The sequence below is a fragment of the Mus caroli genome, chromosome 10, assembly GCF_900094665.2.
Source record: "Mus caroli chromosome 10, CAROLI_EIJ_v1.1, whole genome shotgun sequence".
Taxonomy (NCBI): Eukaryota; Metazoa; Chordata; class Mammalia; order Rodentia; family Muridae; genus Mus; species Mus caroli.
The window spans coordinates 57063748-57079861 of NC_034579.1; the positions used below are offsets into that span (position 1 = coordinate 57063748).

The following is a 16114-nucleotide window of genomic DNA, read 5'->3' on the forward strand; positions in this document are numbered from 1 at the left end:
ATTAAAGGAGTACAACAGTACTCCCGGCAAGGTTGTCTATTTTGATATTTCCTCACTGTGCAGTCTTATTAGAGAAATAGTCTTCTCTGAGGAAGGAGACTGAGGGAGGGGTCCAGGAGAGAGTAACAGGATCAGTGTGATTGGAATGCATTATATATGTGTATCAAAATGCCAAAGTGAAATCAACTATGAGTAATTAACATGTGCTAATAAAAACATTAAAATATTATTCTCTAAGGCAATACCTTTAACGTGTCAAAAATAAGACTTTTTTTTTTTTTATAAAAACAAGAAAACAGGTTGGAGAGATGGAGAGATGGCTAAGAACTGGCTCCTCTTCTAGGGACCAGGGCTTGGCCCCCAGTACCCACATGGCAGTCACAGCTGCCTGTACCTCCAGTTCCAGGGGAGTCTGATGCCCTCTACTGGCCTCCAGGGACACTACAGGCACATGATCCACAGGCTTGTACTTGGTGTACACACACACATACACACACACACACACACCTTTTTTTTTTTAAAGAACCATTCTTATGGGCTGGAGAGATGGCTCAGCAGTTAAGAGCACTGACTGCTCTTCCAAAGGTCCTGAGTTCAATTCCCAACAACCACATGGTGGCTCACAACCATCTGTAATGGGATCTAACCCCCTCTTCTGGTGTCTGAAGACAGCTACAGTGTACTTTCATACAATAAATAAATCTTTAAGGAAAAAAGAGGTAATAAAAGCACTTACTAGTTGAAACAAGTAAATTTATTATGTGCAAGTTCTTCAGTCCTATAATTAAGCCATTTTACAACATTATTAAGTTTTTAGTATTTTCAAAAGGGAGAGATTTATTTTGGAGTTTAAGAAAGTAAGTATTTTACAAAGAATGACATCTGAAGTGACTTTCTCACATTCAACACAGTAACAGGCTCTTCTACCAGGTACACTACCCAGTGTTGTTCCTAGTATGAAATCTAACAAGTACCGTCAGCAAGGACTTAACGTTTAGAACTCAAGGCAGGAGATGTTTATACTTAAACAGGAAAACAAGCGATCGAAAATGCAAAACACCTGTCACTTTAGCAAGGCAACTTACATAATTAGGTATAAATTATTAATTTATGGTGCTTAAGGTCCTAGCATAGACTCGGGTACCTGCCTGCTTCTGGAGCCCAGAGTGCATCCCTCTGGCCCTGGCGAAGGTGACTGTGGGGCTGGGCCTCATTTGCTATAGGGGAGGGGAGTGGCTTCAAGCTGCACGTCTCTTTCCTTTGACCAAGGCTTAAGTCAGAGCCATCTTGGCTCTGAACCTCTCCATTTTTGTTGGAAGAAGACTGACCATCTCTTTACTAAGTTCTAACTCAACCTCTATTTCCTGGGCAGCCTCGGGGTGAGTTTCACAGTAATCAACAATAAATTTGTAATGTTCCAAAGATGTTGCTAAATTCTCTAGCTCTTTCTTGGGATCTGCAGTGATGATTTTGCCATACAGACGAGCTACCCGGAATTTAGCTAACATGGCCGGGCGGAGGACGTCTTCCCCGATGTGCTCAGGAAAGACTTTGTTTGGGTCTCTCAGGGAGTCTAGGAAGAGCTGGTAGTACTTGAGTGCCGACTTATTCAGGCTATTTATTTTTTTGACAATGTGTGAGTCGGGGTCCCTGAGCTTGTCGGCAATGGCGACCTTCAAGTCCATCATGTCATAGTACGCGTGTGCGATTTCAAACTGAATCTGCCTGCTGACCAACAGGTAGTACTGTGGGTTCAGGTCCACAGTCAGGGGCTCTAGCATGGCTATCCTGCGCTTGTGCATCTTGCACCGTCTCTCCATGTCAGCCTCAAAGAAGGAGAGCACCTTGAACAGAGCGCTGTGGTCCTGGACAACTTCAATGTGGTCAGTGACGTACCCATCGATCTGGAAGAACTCCTTCGCCTCACACACATAGTGCTGACCCAGCAGGAAAAGCTCCCTGGCTTCTTCAAAATCTAAGGGCCTCAAGTATCTCACTTTCTCCTCCACTGCAGAGATGGCGTCGCACAGCTCCCCGGTTCCAAACTGCACAGCCCTTTTCCTGACGCTCTCCTCCTCATCCAGCTCCTTCTTGCGTAGAGCTCTGAGCTCTGATTGCTTGTCCAGGTCAAGCTCTCCTATGTTGTCCTAAATGAAGAGGAGAAACCACAGTGAAGCTCTGGAACACACCTGTAATCCCAATCATTAGGAGGCAGAGGCAGGAGGATTGCAGAATGGACTAGCCTGGGCTAAATAGCATGTTTCAAAGCTGGCTGCAGGTACACAGAAAGGCCCAGTCTCAAAGAACAAAGAGTTGGGGCTGGAGAGATGGCTCTATTGCAGAAGACCCAGGTTCAGCTCCCAGCACCGAGGCTCCCAACCATCATTAAAATCCAGAGAAGTCAATGCCCTCTTTTCACTTGCTTGGACACCAGCAGACATATAGTACACAGACATGCTCATATACTTCTCATATACATAAAATAAAGGAAATACAACAACAAAAACTCAGGAGGCAGAGGCAGTCAGACCTCTGTGAGTTCAAAGCCAGCCTGGTCTACACCAGCGGTTCCAAACAAATTGTCAACCTAAGGATAAGATCTGACACAAGGTGGCTGGGTCACATCTGTAATTTCAGTTCTCATAGCTAAGTCGTCCCAGCAAGGCTGAGGCCTGGGTTCCACAGTGAGTTCCAGGCCAGCACATACTACATGGTGCTATCTGCCACCGATCCTGACAACCTGAGATTGTTCCCCAGGACTCTCATGGTAGAAGAAATGAACAGTGTCCTTCAAGTTGTCCTTTGACCTCTCACACATGCACATGCATGTACGTGTATATACACACTAAAGAAGTAAATCAACTAAATCAAATCAAAAAATAATGACAGTGCATCATGGCTGAGGCAGGTTATGATCTTTTCTGAACATGTTAGGTGAGTGTTCCTCTAAGGAGCCACACCACGGGCCCACTGAGATCTGAAAACCTTTTTTCTCCCCAAAGATTTACTTTTACTTGTGTGTGTGTGTGTGTGTGTGTGTGTGTGTGCATCTGTGTCCAAGTGCCCAGGGAGCCCCAGGCTGGCTCTAACTCACAGCCTGAGTGCCAAGGTACTACCCACGTGCCACCCAGCCCGCGCCAGACATCTTCTCCTTACTGCACCCACAGCCTCTCAAGTCTCTTGAGGTAAGGGTTCCTGTAGGCTAATCTGGCCTGGAACTTGTTACAAAGCCAAGGGTGGCTCTGAATTTCTGATATTTCTGCCTCCCTTTGAGAGCTGGGATTACAGACCCACACCACCACACTGTATTTATGCAGTGCTGGGGATTGAACCCATGGCTCTGTCATGCTAAGTCGGTACACTATTATCTAAGCCACATCTTCAGCCCACAGAATGTCCTATCTTAATGATCTTTTCCCAAAATGATCTTTTCTCAAACTTAAGCTTCTGGATTTATTATTTTTACAGCTTTATAAGTTCTAGATCATTTACAATTAAAATTATTTTATTTCCATGCACAGAGAAAAAAAGAAAAGCACAAAAATAGAAAACTTTATTTTCTATTTTTAAATAGGTAATTTATTTTATTTTTCTTCTTGGTGGCTAGAAATTAGGGTCCCATGTAGATTAGTAAGAATGATGAAGGTACAGTTAACATTCAATAAGGACTTGGTATATTTCAGATGAGTTTGTTCGCACGCGCGCACATGTGTGTGTGTGTGCGTGTGCATGTGCATGCCTGCGTTCGCATGAGCCATGGCACATGTGAGGACAACTTGCAGGAGCTGGCTCTCTCCTTCTTCTGTGACATGGGTCCTGAGGATCAAACTCTGGACCTCAAGACTTTGTAGCTTTATCTGCTGAGCCAACTCACTAGACCTGCTTAGGTACTTTCTGAGGCCTTTATATGTTAACTCTCACAACAACAAAGTTAAGCAGGCATTATCATCTGTTTTGATTTTAAGCTCTGGAGCCGTGCTTCACTTAACTGCTGCACTTAACGGCCATGTTTAAGATTTTGTCAGTCCAAAAGGCAACACTGCAAAGACATAAAACTGAGTGAGAACTACTCCCTGCCTTCGAGGATCTGCAGTCTAACACTAATTAGGCCGTGTGTGGTGGTTCGCTCTGTGATCCTAGCACTAGGAGGGCTGAGTTGGAGGCGTGCTACAGATCTGAGGCCAGGCTGGACCACCATAGCAGCAGGGCTAAACAGAGAGCCTGTCTCCAAACAGGCTCACAGCACAAGCTCGGGAAAGACTAAAAGACGGGAGCGCCACGAGAGGGTCTCGTATATGCTCTTAGTCACTTGTTTAGGTCAGGTGAAAGGCTTGTGCCACCACACCAAATCCCATCTTCTTTCTTCCTTTCTTTTTAAAATTATTTTTTATTTTATGTGCATAGATCTCTGTGTACTAGGTTGGTGCCTGGTATCTGTAAAGACCAGAAGACGACATCGGATCCCATGGAACTGAGATACATTTGGTTGTAAGCCACTGTGTGAATGCTGGCAACTGAACCCCAGTCCTCTGGCAGAGTAGCCCTAGCAATCTCTGAAGGCCTTACTCAGTTTTATTTGTTTGGCTGGTTTTTGTTTTGCTGTGTCTTTTAGAGACAGGGTTTCTCTGTGTAGCCCTGGCTGTTCTGGAACTCATTCTGTAGACCAGGCTGGCCTCAAACTTACAGAGATCTTCCTGCTTCTGCCTCTTGAGTGCCAGCATGTGCTACTATGCCTGGCTTACAAAATAGAATTTAAGTGACTTAAAAACTATGAGGTTCAAGAAACAAGATAGTATCTGTGGAGGATTAAAAAAAACCCTGCTCATTCAACACTTAGTTTTAAAAATAACCACTATTTACTGGGACAATCATGTGACAACCGGGATTTGATGCTGACCCCGTCCGTCCTCCATAGTCCTGACAGCCTAGTTGAAGAAAGGGTTCCAGAATGAGGCAGTGTTTTGTATGGTCCTTACCAGTTGTGGTGCACACTCATTATCCCAGCATCTGGAGACCGAAGGAGGAGGATGGAGAGGCTAAGGAAGGACCGGCTTAGACTACAGAGAGACTGTTAGAATGAAACACTGCGAGTAGGGCTGGAGAGGGACTTCCATCAGGAAAGTGCCAGCCATAAGCACGAGGACCCCAGTTGGATCCCCAGGACCTACACAAACATGCTGAGCACGGTACCAAGTACTTATAACCCAGGTGCTGGGGAAGCAGGATAAGTGCATCCCGTGGGCTTGCTGGGCCACCCTGCCCAACCTAATCACCTAGCCCCAGGTCCAGTGAGAGACTCTGTCCTAAAAACCCAGGGCAGACATACACATGCCCCCAAACCTGCATATACACGCAGGCACCTAAACACTCACACACACACACACACACACACACGCACAAAGTAAAACTCAAAACAACAAAACACACAGTGGGCCTGATGATGAGCCCCACTGAAGCTGCAGGCCACTTCCACGTGCATACCTGCATGGAGAGCTGCGCGTTTTGCATCAGAGTCAGGCAGTACTTGATCCAGCATCTTGCTATTTCCCCTTTCCTTTGATGGTAAAGCTCTGGCACGTCTCCTTCAACTTCAGGAGCTAAAACCACACAGGACTGTAGGTCACGGTCATGTCGTCTGCATTGTGCACTGTCCTCTGCTCTCAGCTTTTCCTGACTACACAGCAATGAACCCTCACTAAACAGTGGCCTACCTAGGCCCCGGCCATGTGGCACTCAGTGTTGGGCTGCAGATGCTCCATTTTCTTATGTCTCATCTGCAGGTAAAAACTACCATCACAGATGGAGAGATGGATGGCTCAGTGGTTAAGAGCACTGACTGCTCTTCCAGAGGTCCTGAGTTCAAATCCCAGCAACCAATGGTGATTCACAACCATCTGTAATGAGATCTGACTTCCTCTTCTGGTGTGTCTGAAGACAGCTACAGTGTACTTATATACAATAAATAAATAAATAAATCTTTGGGCTGGAGTGAGCGTGGCCAGGGAGAGAGAAGGAAAAAAAAAAAAACAGTTATTTAAAAAAAAAATAGCAGAAGCAGGCGGATCTCTGAGTTCGAGCCCAGCCTGGTCTACAGAGTGAGTTCCAGGATAGCCAGGGTAGAGAAAACCTGTCTTGAAAAAAAAAAAAAAAAACCCAAAAACCAAAACACTACCGTCACAACGTATAGTTCACTTTCAGTAGCTTTTCTTCATATATTATGAAGCAAATAAGATTCATATATATAAAAAAAAAAAAGAAAGAAAGCCGGGCGTGGTGGCGCACGCCTTTAATCCCAGCACTCGGGAGGCAGAGGCAGGCGGATTTCTGAGTTCGAGGCCAGCCTGGTCTACAAAGTGAGTTCCAGGACAGCCAGGGCTACACAGAGAAACCCTGTCTCGAAAAAAGAAAGAAAGCCGGGCGTGGTGGCGCACGCCTTTAATCCCAGCACTTGGGAGGCAGAGGCAGGCGGATTTCTGAGTTCGAGACCAGCCTGGTCTACAGAGTGAGTTCCAGGANAGCCAGGGCTGTCAGAGAAACCCTGTCTCAAAAAACCAAAATACATACTGCTTGTGGACGTTGTACATCGTGGTGCGGAGCCTAGTGCGCACCACGATGTACAACGTCCACAAGCAGGTTGTATTTTTTAAAAAGATTTATTTATTTATTTAATTTATTGTATATGTGTACACTGTAGCTGTACAGATGGTTGTGAGCCACCATGTGGTTTCTGGGAATTGGGACCTTCGGAAGAGCAGTCAGTGCTCTTAACCGCTGAGCCATCTCTCCAGCCCCTTAAGCTGTGGCTTTTTTTTTTTTTTTTGGTTTTTCCAGACAGGGTTTCTCTGTGTAGCCCTGGCTGTCCTGGTACTCACTTTGTAGACCAGGCTGACCTCAAACTCAGAAATCCCCCTGCCTCTGCCTCCCGAGTGCTGGGATCAAAGGTGTGCGCCACCACGCCCGGCTAAACCGTGTTTTTAGTACATCATCCCACACAATCCAACAGCTGCTTCCTGTTCCAGTCATTCTTCCAGCAGAGGGGATATGCTATGTCCAATTCTTCCTAGCTACAGATCTCTGTATACACATCTGTCCAGAATCTGGACCGATCTCTAGAAATGAAATTTACTAGGTCAAACAGTTCATACACTTTAAAATATTTAATTTTTGTTTGTTTGTTTGTTTTTGGTTTTTCGAGACAGGGTTTTTCTGTATAGCCCTGGCTGTCCTGGAACTCACTGGGCATGATGGCGCACGCCTTTAATCCCAGCACTTGGGAGGCAGAGGCAGGCGGATTTCTGAGTTCGAGACCAGCCTGGTCTACAGAGTGAGTTCCAGGACAGCCAGGGCTGTCAGAGAAACCCTGTCTCAAAAAACCAAAATACATACATACATACATACATAAAAGCTGCCAAATTATTTTGACAGATGCCGTTTCTACAGTGCTCTGTGTGGGACAGAGCATGAGGAGAGCCGTGGCCACGTCGTTGCTCACCTTCCTCCCACACCTCCCGGCCTCGGTGCTGGGATGGGCTTGCCTGCACACACAAGGCCTCACTTCAGTCCTCAGCATCGCATGCACACAAAGCAGCACCCAAAGCAAACCTCTCAGACAGACAGACGGTGGGAGAAGACAGCCTACGTAAGCAGTGCAGAGACCAGAATGTCAGTCATGGTGAACAGAAACATCACACAAACCCCCAGGAATAGAAATCGTCAAAGGACGACAGAGGACAGCTGATGAGACAGAATGCGCACTGCAGGCAGGACGGCTTGCTGTTACATGTGTTGAATCTGTGTGTGTGTGTGCGTGCGTGTGTATGTGTGTGTGTGTGTGTGTGAGAGAGAGAGAGAGAGAGAGAAAGAGAGAAAGAGAGAGAGAGAGCCTTACTCTATTGTTTAGGTTGACCTGAAACTGAAACTTGAAACATAGCCCAGGCTGGCTGGCCTAAAATTTGTGGCACTCCTCCTGCCTCAGCCTCTGGGGTGCTGAAATTCCAGGCATGAGCCATTATGCCTAGCCTGAAGATATTCTCATTCTTAGGAAAACATGCATTAGAGTATTACTGTTGTAAAAAGGCCTCACGTATAAAACCTCCACTCAACTAGGTCAGAAAGACAAATAAGTACAGATTCACAAATATTACCAACCGCGGAGCCCGGCAGTAGTGGTGCAAGCCTTTACTCCCAGCACTTAGAAGGCAGAGGCAGATGAGTTCAAGGCCAGCCTGGTCTAAAGAATGAGTTCCAGGGAAGCTAGGGCTACACAGAAAAACTTTATCTTTAAAAAAAAACAAACAAAACCAAGACAAAACAACAGAAAACCCAAACAAACAAAGGAACAAATGAAAAACAGCCGTGGATTTAGGGGGAGGTGTATGGTAATTGTATTCTTATAGCTTTTCTAAAGCTTAATCAGTTTCCGATGTGAGGGCTGGAGAGACAGCTTCGTGGTTAAGAGTGCTTGCTGCTCTTGCAGAGGACCCCGGTTCTGATTGCAGCACCCACACCGTGGCTCACAACCATCTTTAACTCAGTACTGTGGGATGAGAACCCTCTTCTGATCTCTGCAGGCACCATGCATATATAGGCGCACACACACACACACACACACAGAACACTCACACACATAAAATAAAAGAAACCAATCCAAAAAAAGTTAACAAAGTTTCAGAATTCCAGATGTTTTTAACCTGTAGTAACCTGGGTGTGGTATACGCCTGTCACTGGAGCCCTTAGGACACTAAGGCAGGAGGATCGTGAACTCAAGGCCAATACAGGCAAGATCATCTGAGTGAGAAACCCTCTAATGAAATGTACATGCAAACTTACTGTCTTCTGTAGCTGGTATTTTTCCAATTTGACCAAAAATAACATTAGCAGCTGACAGACAATGTCTGGCTTCCATAAAACAGAGCTGTTGGGAAAATAAGCAAGAACAAATGTAACTATGACAAAGCCTTGTTTAAAACTAGCAATATCTATATTTATTAATATGGGGAAAGCTATACTATCAGGAAAAGTTCCCCACTAAAGGGGTCTTGTGGAGTTGTGGTGGAGAACAGTATTATCTGTTAAAAGAAAAGCTACCCCAGAGAATAAACTAACAATGTCCCACACTCCGATGGGAAAGTGACTGAAGACTGACAGTCCACCCAGTCACAGTACTCTGCACTGTGATAGACACACAGGGCGTCCTATGTGGCATCAGCTCACCACACCCTCAGGTGCAGCCTCAATAGCCAAAGTCCCACACACAGTCCATCCTTAGACCATTTACACTCTGTCAGAGGACTGTGGACTTGTGTGAGGTTTAGAGACCCTTTTTCTACTTCTTCTTTCTTTCTTTCTTTTTTCAATTTATTTATTTTATATATGTGAGCACACTGCCACTGTCTACAGACACACCAGAAGAGGGCATCAGAACTCATTACAGATGGTTGTGAGCCACCATGCGGTTGCTGGGAATTGAACTCAGGACCTCTGCAAGAGCAGTCAGTGCTCTTAACCACTGAGCTATCTCCAGCCAACCCCTGCCCCCCAAAATTCCCCTTTTCTACTTCTACCACTCAGACAAAAACGAGGAATAAAGTCCTATCTTCTTCACTAGTCTATCTTCTTCTTCCTCCTCCTCCTTCCTCCTCTTCCTTCCTCCTCCTCCTCCTCCTCCTTCTTCTTTTTTTTTTTTTTCCCGAGACAGGGTTTCTCTGTGTAGCCCTGGCTGTCCTGGCACTCACTCTGTAGACCAAGCTGGCCTCGAACTCAGAAATCCGTCTGCCTCTGCCTCCCAAGTGCTGGGATTAAAGGCATGCGCCAACACTCCCGGCTTACATTTTCAAGTTAACAGATTTCTATAGATAAACTTTCTGGAACTACTTTGCCAATGCCTGTAAAGCACTCATGATTCAAATCTAGGCCCAGAAAATGTCTTGAACACTTTAAGAACATCTCTGTGTCAGCCCCAAACACCTGCCATCTGTCATGAACATGCAGGATCACCCGGCAGAATGAAGCCTACCACAGATGGAAGGTGCCCTCATTAGAGAATGCCTGCTTCCTGTCAGTGAGCTTGAATAGTGGCCGTGCTCCTTCACACTGAGTTCAGAGCTATCACTGAGACCAGCTGGGAGCCATGAGCACCAACAGGATGAGCAGCCGCAGGTCACCTGAAGTAACTTACTTGGCTCTGTTCAGGCTCCTAACCATGGTACCACTTTGGATCTGTCCAGATTGTCTTTCTATGAGCAGCCACTGCTAAAGACAGAGGGGCTTGTGCCCCCTGGGTAGCTGGTTAATATGGGACTCGCCAAGCAGCACAACTGAAACAGATGCCCGTGGTAACAATATCAACATCACTTTCAACCATGGCTGCAAGCTCTCTTTATGTAACAGAACTTAGCTAGTTGTGATGTAGAAAAACCCAAAAAGTATGGGGTCCAAGGGAGTTCATGAAAATTATCACATGCTCCACAAAAGAAATATTTAGCAACTTCAAAGGCACATGTTATTCAGTGTCAGTATCCAGACATTTTTGTACTATGAATATCCATGGAGTTTTAGGTGTTAATTAAAGTCGTACCGAACAAGGACATTTAAAATTGATTAACAGGAGCCGGGCGTGGTGGCGCACGCCTTTAATCCCAGCACTCAGGAGGCAGAGGCAGGTGGATTTCTGAGTTCGAGGCCAGCCTGGTCTACAAAGTGAGTTCCAGGACAGCCAGGGCTATACAGAGAAACCCTGTCTCGAAAAACCAAAAAAAAAAAAAAAAAAAATTGATTAACAGGGCTGGAGAGATGGCTCAGCGGTTAAGAGCACTGACTGCACTTCTGAAGGTCCTGAGTTCAATTGCAGCAACCACTCACAACCATCCATAATGAGATCTGACGCCCTCTTCTGGTGGGTCTGAAAACAGCTTAGATGTAATAATAAATCAATCTTTAGTCCGGAGCGAGCAATCTTCATTCCCAGCAACCACATGATGGTTCATAACCATCAGTACAGCTACAGTGTACCCATATACATAAAATGAATAAATAAATAAATCTTTTAAAAAACTGAGGGAGGGGGACAGCAGAGGGGCCTCTCGATGATGACCACGATGAAACAGTTATAGGGGCTGGGTGTGACTGAATGCAGAAAGCCTTACTTACACGCTTGATCTGAGACCAAACTCTTAGAAGCGATGCCGCAGTCACCGCTGCCCTTTCTCTTCTGCTAAAAGTTATTCTGAGTGGCACTCTGTGGGACATAACTTAGGGGCACATTTGCAGAACCAACTAACAAAGGCTTAGAAGGAAAAGGCCGAGGGGAAGGCGCAGGCCACCGAGGGGTGAGAGAGGGATGTGATGCTGGTGGGCTAAGATTTATCCAGTGTCAGAGCTTTAGGAATTAGAGCTACACGGATGGGCATTGCGGTGCGTGGTGGCACATAGTCACAGCTCTGGGAGGCAGAGGCACACTGACCTCTTGGAGTTCAAGGCCACTCTGGTCTACAGATAACCAATTTGGCCAGCCAAGGCTACACAGTGACACCCTGCCTCCTCTACCACACACACAAATTTAAAAACAAAAAACAAAAAACCCGAAGGATTTTAGTATTAGAGACTAAAGGACTTGACGGGGAGTGGTGGCGCATGCCTTTAATCCCAGCACTTGGGAGGCAGAGGCAGGCGGATTTCTGAGCGAGGCCAGCCTGGTCTACATAGTGAGTTCCAGGACAGCCAGGGCTATACAGAGAAACCCTGTCTCAGACAACCAAAAAAAAAAAGACTGGAAAACATGTGTTCAAAATACATAATGCTAAGTGATTTGGATGAGCAGCTCTAATGCTCTAATTTGTCCCAGAGGGACAGTTCAGAAGTCTGTCATAAAATCTGGAACTCTACACCTCAGCACATGTTTTTAACATCAAAACTGGTTATTGGAGAGCAGCTAATTCTTAAAGTAACTGAGACTCATCACGTTTTTATCAAAGCCCACATTTAACTGTCAGCTTCCTCAGACGAATTCTCACAGTTGTAAGATTAGCATCACACAAAGATAAAGTTTTATCTGCAGCAAGATAAAACTGTGCAATTGAAGGTAAGACATCCCAGAAGTAAAATGTCCGTGTGCTGACACAGAACCGAACTGCTGTTAGGTAACCTGTCCTTTGAGGGGACAGCAACATGCAGGGGCATGACAAAAATCAGCACTCAAAGATTCAAATGGAGGGGGAGGGACGGATCCTGACCAGAATACTGCATGAAATTCTCAATGATAAATACAACCATTATCTTTTTTTTAAAGATTCCAAGCATTCATGCATTCAAGCATCCCAGCAGCTGGCTGCATTCTCCACCCAGCTTTAAGTCCTGCCCTGCCAGCACTGCTGGCCCCAGCCTCACCACTGTCAAGGCCGCTGGGTAGCCGCTATGAACACAGACCTTATTGATGTAGAACTGTGATAGCGTAGCGGCGTTGATGGCCCACTCCATGGGGTGGTAGGCATTGTGTTCAAGCTGGCGTTTTAGTGTGCTGTGGCAATAATGAGCGGCCTTCTCGAACATTTCCATGTGCTGGTAGACTTGAGCCAGGTAATACAGGTTATGAGTATAAACCTTCTCAAATCTGTGAAGGAAAAAAAATTGACATTTCCATAATAGTTTACAATTTATAAGAAAATTTCATATATAATTGTGTTGCACATGGCCCTTAGATCTGACAAACAAGGAAACTGGGTCTCAGAGTTGAACAAAGTCATGGAGCTTGTAAGCGACAAATGGAAGTTTTTTTTTTTTTTCATTGTTTTTGGTTTTTCAAGACAGGGTTTCTCTGTATAGTCCTGGCTGTCCTGGAACTCACTCTGTAGATCAGGCTGGCCTCGAACTCAGAAATCTGCCTGCCTCTGCCTCCCGAGCGCTGGGATTAAAGGCGTGTGCCACCACTCCTGGCTCAACAAATGGAGGTTTTATGCACAGAAGCATCCACACCGAATCCTGGAGAAGCACTGCAAAGCAGCAGACACCATGAGCGCATTCTTTTTTATTTATTTATTTAATTTTAATTTTTGGATTTACATCAAGTTAAGAAACCAGCTTATCTTTAAAGTTTTAAATAATTATTTTATTTATCCTGTGTGTTTATATATGTGAATGCCACATTTTATAGATGTCAGCAGAAGCCAGTGACAGCATAATCCCCTGGAGACAGAGTTACAGATGGTTGTAAGCCACCATGTGGGTTCTGGGATTGAACCTGTGTCCTCTGTAAGAGCCGCTAGTGCTCTTAACCTCTGAGCCATCTCTCCAGCTCCAAGTGTGTATTCTTGAGCAAGCACTAGTGAAACTATGAGGTATTCCCATGGTCTCTGTGAAGACTGACCTTTTTGATCGCTCTTGCTCAGTAAGTTTCTCTTCTTCAGGAAGAAAATGCTCAGTCGGGTCAAGAGGCGGGCTCCCAATCTGTGGTTAAAGAACATAGCTCTTTAGAACTTTAAACACACACACCAAGCGCTCTCTTCTGGAGGGACTGGAGAAATGACCTTTGTCTTTGTCTGAGACAGCTTTACCATGTGACTCTGAAACTCAGGCTGGCCTCAAATTCATGGTCTTCTTTCCTGGAACTATGAGCAGGCAGTTGCTTTTTTTTTTTTTTTTTCAGATAGAGCTGGAGAGATAACTCAGGGGTTAAGAGCACTGCTGTTCTTCCAAAGGACCCAGGTTCAATTCTTAGCACCCACAGGGCAGCTCGCAACTATCTGTGACTCCAGTTCCAGGGGACCTAGCACCCTCACACAAATGCAGGCAGAACACCCATGCACATAAAAATAAATGAATAAATAAATAAACAAAGCAATCAACCTTTAAAAAGACAGGGTCTCACTTAAGCTAGCCTAGAACCACTCACTATGTAGTCCAGGGTAGCTTCAAATCCCCATCAATACACTGTCTCAGTACTCTGAGTGCTAGGAGTATAGTGTGAGCCGTCATACCTGGCTTTAGTTGAATAATTAAGTATTTTGTATATTGCTTTGTCTACTAAAAAGGCTCTATTAAAAACCTATATAAACCAGCCAATGGTGGTGCATGATTTTAATCCCAGCACTTGGGAGGCAGATCTTTATGAGTTCAAGACCAGCCTGGTCTATAGCAAGACTACACACACACACACACACACACACACACACACACATATACACACACAAAACCAATCCCTATCTTAAAAATAAATAAACAGGTAAAACAGGGGATGGAGAGATGGTTCAACAGTAAAGAGCACTGACTGCTCTTCTGAAGGTCCTGAGTTCAATTCCCAGTAACCACATGATGGCTCACAACCATCTATACAGCTACAGTGTACTCATAAACATAAATAAATAAAATTTAAAAACAAACACAAAAAAAACCCTACATAATTTTGGAGGAAGAAATGATGTAATTCTAATCTCAAAACAAAACATGCCTTTAATCCCAGCACTTGAGAGGCAGAGGCAGTCGGATTTCTGAGTTTGAGGCCAGCCTGGTCTACAGAGTGAGTTCCAGGACAGCCAGGGCTACTGAGAAACGCTGTCTCGAAAACAAACAAACAAACAAACAAACAAACAAATAAACCAAAACAAAACAGCTAAAATAGGCTCACAAACACCACCTTACTGCAAAGCCTGACCACCTGAGTTTAATCCCTAGAGCCCACAGGGTGGAAAAAGAACCAACCACACATGTGTACATAGTGCGGTGTACAAGTAAGTGAAATAAAACAGAAAATCTACAAAAGCATAAAAATTGTGATTTATATCTTCTTGGGTAACGGTGCTTAAACTGTCAATACTAATGAAAATCAATTCAGGGAAGTAAGGATAGTGTTTTGGTTTGTTTTGTTTTATTTTTCGAAATAGAGTTTCTCTGTGTAGCCTGGGTGTCCTGGAACTTACTCTGTAAACCAGGCTGGCCTCAAACTCAAGATACATTAAGTGTTAACATTACTGTTTCAATAGCTAAGTAAGAACCAGGGGTCACAATGATTACTGTCTTAGGAGCCAATCTCTTTTTTTTGTTTTTTTGGTTTTTCGAGACAGGGTTTCTCTGTATAGCCTTGGCTGTCCTGGAACTCACTTTGTAGACCAGGCTGGCCTCGAACTCAGAAATCCGCCTGCCTCTGCCTCCCGAGTGCTGGGATTAAAGGCGTGCGCCACCACGCCCGGCTATAGGAGCCAATCTCTTATGTTGGTTCCTCATCTATGAAAATGTGTCAATCGTAGCACATCCTTCATACGGCTTCAGGGTGACTCAATTAGTGACTATACACAAATCCATTACAACATGAAGGCTTCTGTGTGGGCACAAACGTTGACCCTTTGTGAGGACAGTCCCAACAACGAGTCTGTCCTTGCTATAGCTTCTGTGGTGCTTGGGAATGAACCCAAAGCCTTGCACATGCTATTACAAACAGTCTGCTTCTTGAGCTTCACCACAGGCCCCCATCCTTGCTTTAATTGAATTCATCAAGTTCCCAAGGACAATAACACGTCTATACAGAATTCGATCTTACACGCTGAACTATCAGAATGTCAGGTGTTATTTGTGGGTCTATTTTGGTTGGTTTTGTTTTGTTTTTGAGATTATAATTACATAATTTCTCCCTTCTCTTTCTTCTCTCCAAAGTTACGTAGGCTTTTTGTTTGTTTGCTTTTGTTTTTTGAGATAGGATTTTAAACATACGATTTGAATTTTGGCTGTCAACTTGACACAGCATAGTCATTTGAAAGAGGAACTGGCTAGATCAGATTGGTCTATGGGTGAATAGTTGATTACTAATAATAGGAGTCCAATTCACTATAGGATAAACCATTAGGCAATGGCCCTGAACTATGTAAGAATGCCAACAGAACAAGCTAGCAAACAGCACTTTCCCATGGTATCCAGCTCCTGTTTGAATTCTTGCCCTGAATTCTCTCAGTGATGGACCCGTGAGTGTTAAGGCCAACAGGCCTTTCAAGTTTCTCTTGTCCAGAGTGTTTCATTGCAGTAACTTGACACAAACACCAACCAAAGCCGGGCGTGGTGGCGCACGCCTTTAATCCCAGCACTCGGGAGGCAGAGGCAGGCGGATTTCTGAGTTCGAGGCCAACCTGGTCTA

General features: G+C 44.9%; 1 protein-coding gene across 1 annotated transcript in view; it reads right to left on the reverse strand.

Moving 5' to 3' along the window:
* Positions 1-732: 732 nt before the first annotated feature.
* Kif1bp (KIF1 binding protein) overlaps positions 733-16114 on the reverse strand; it is a 21840-nt gene continuing 6458 nt past the window's right edge. Inside the window, exons 3-7 of the mRNA XM_021174045.1 lie at positions 13361-13440; positions 12424-12607; positions 8830-8914; positions 5482-5597; positions 733-2147 (exon numbers count right to left, since the gene is read on the reverse strand). Of these exons, the coding sequence (XP_021029704.1) occupies positions 1272-2147; positions 5482-5597; positions 8830-8914; positions 12424-12607; positions 13361-13440 (1341 nt within the window). The 3' untranslated portion in view covers positions 733-1271. The remainder of the gene's footprint in view (positions 2148-5481; positions 5598-8829; positions 8915-12423; positions 12608-13360; positions 13441-16114) is intronic.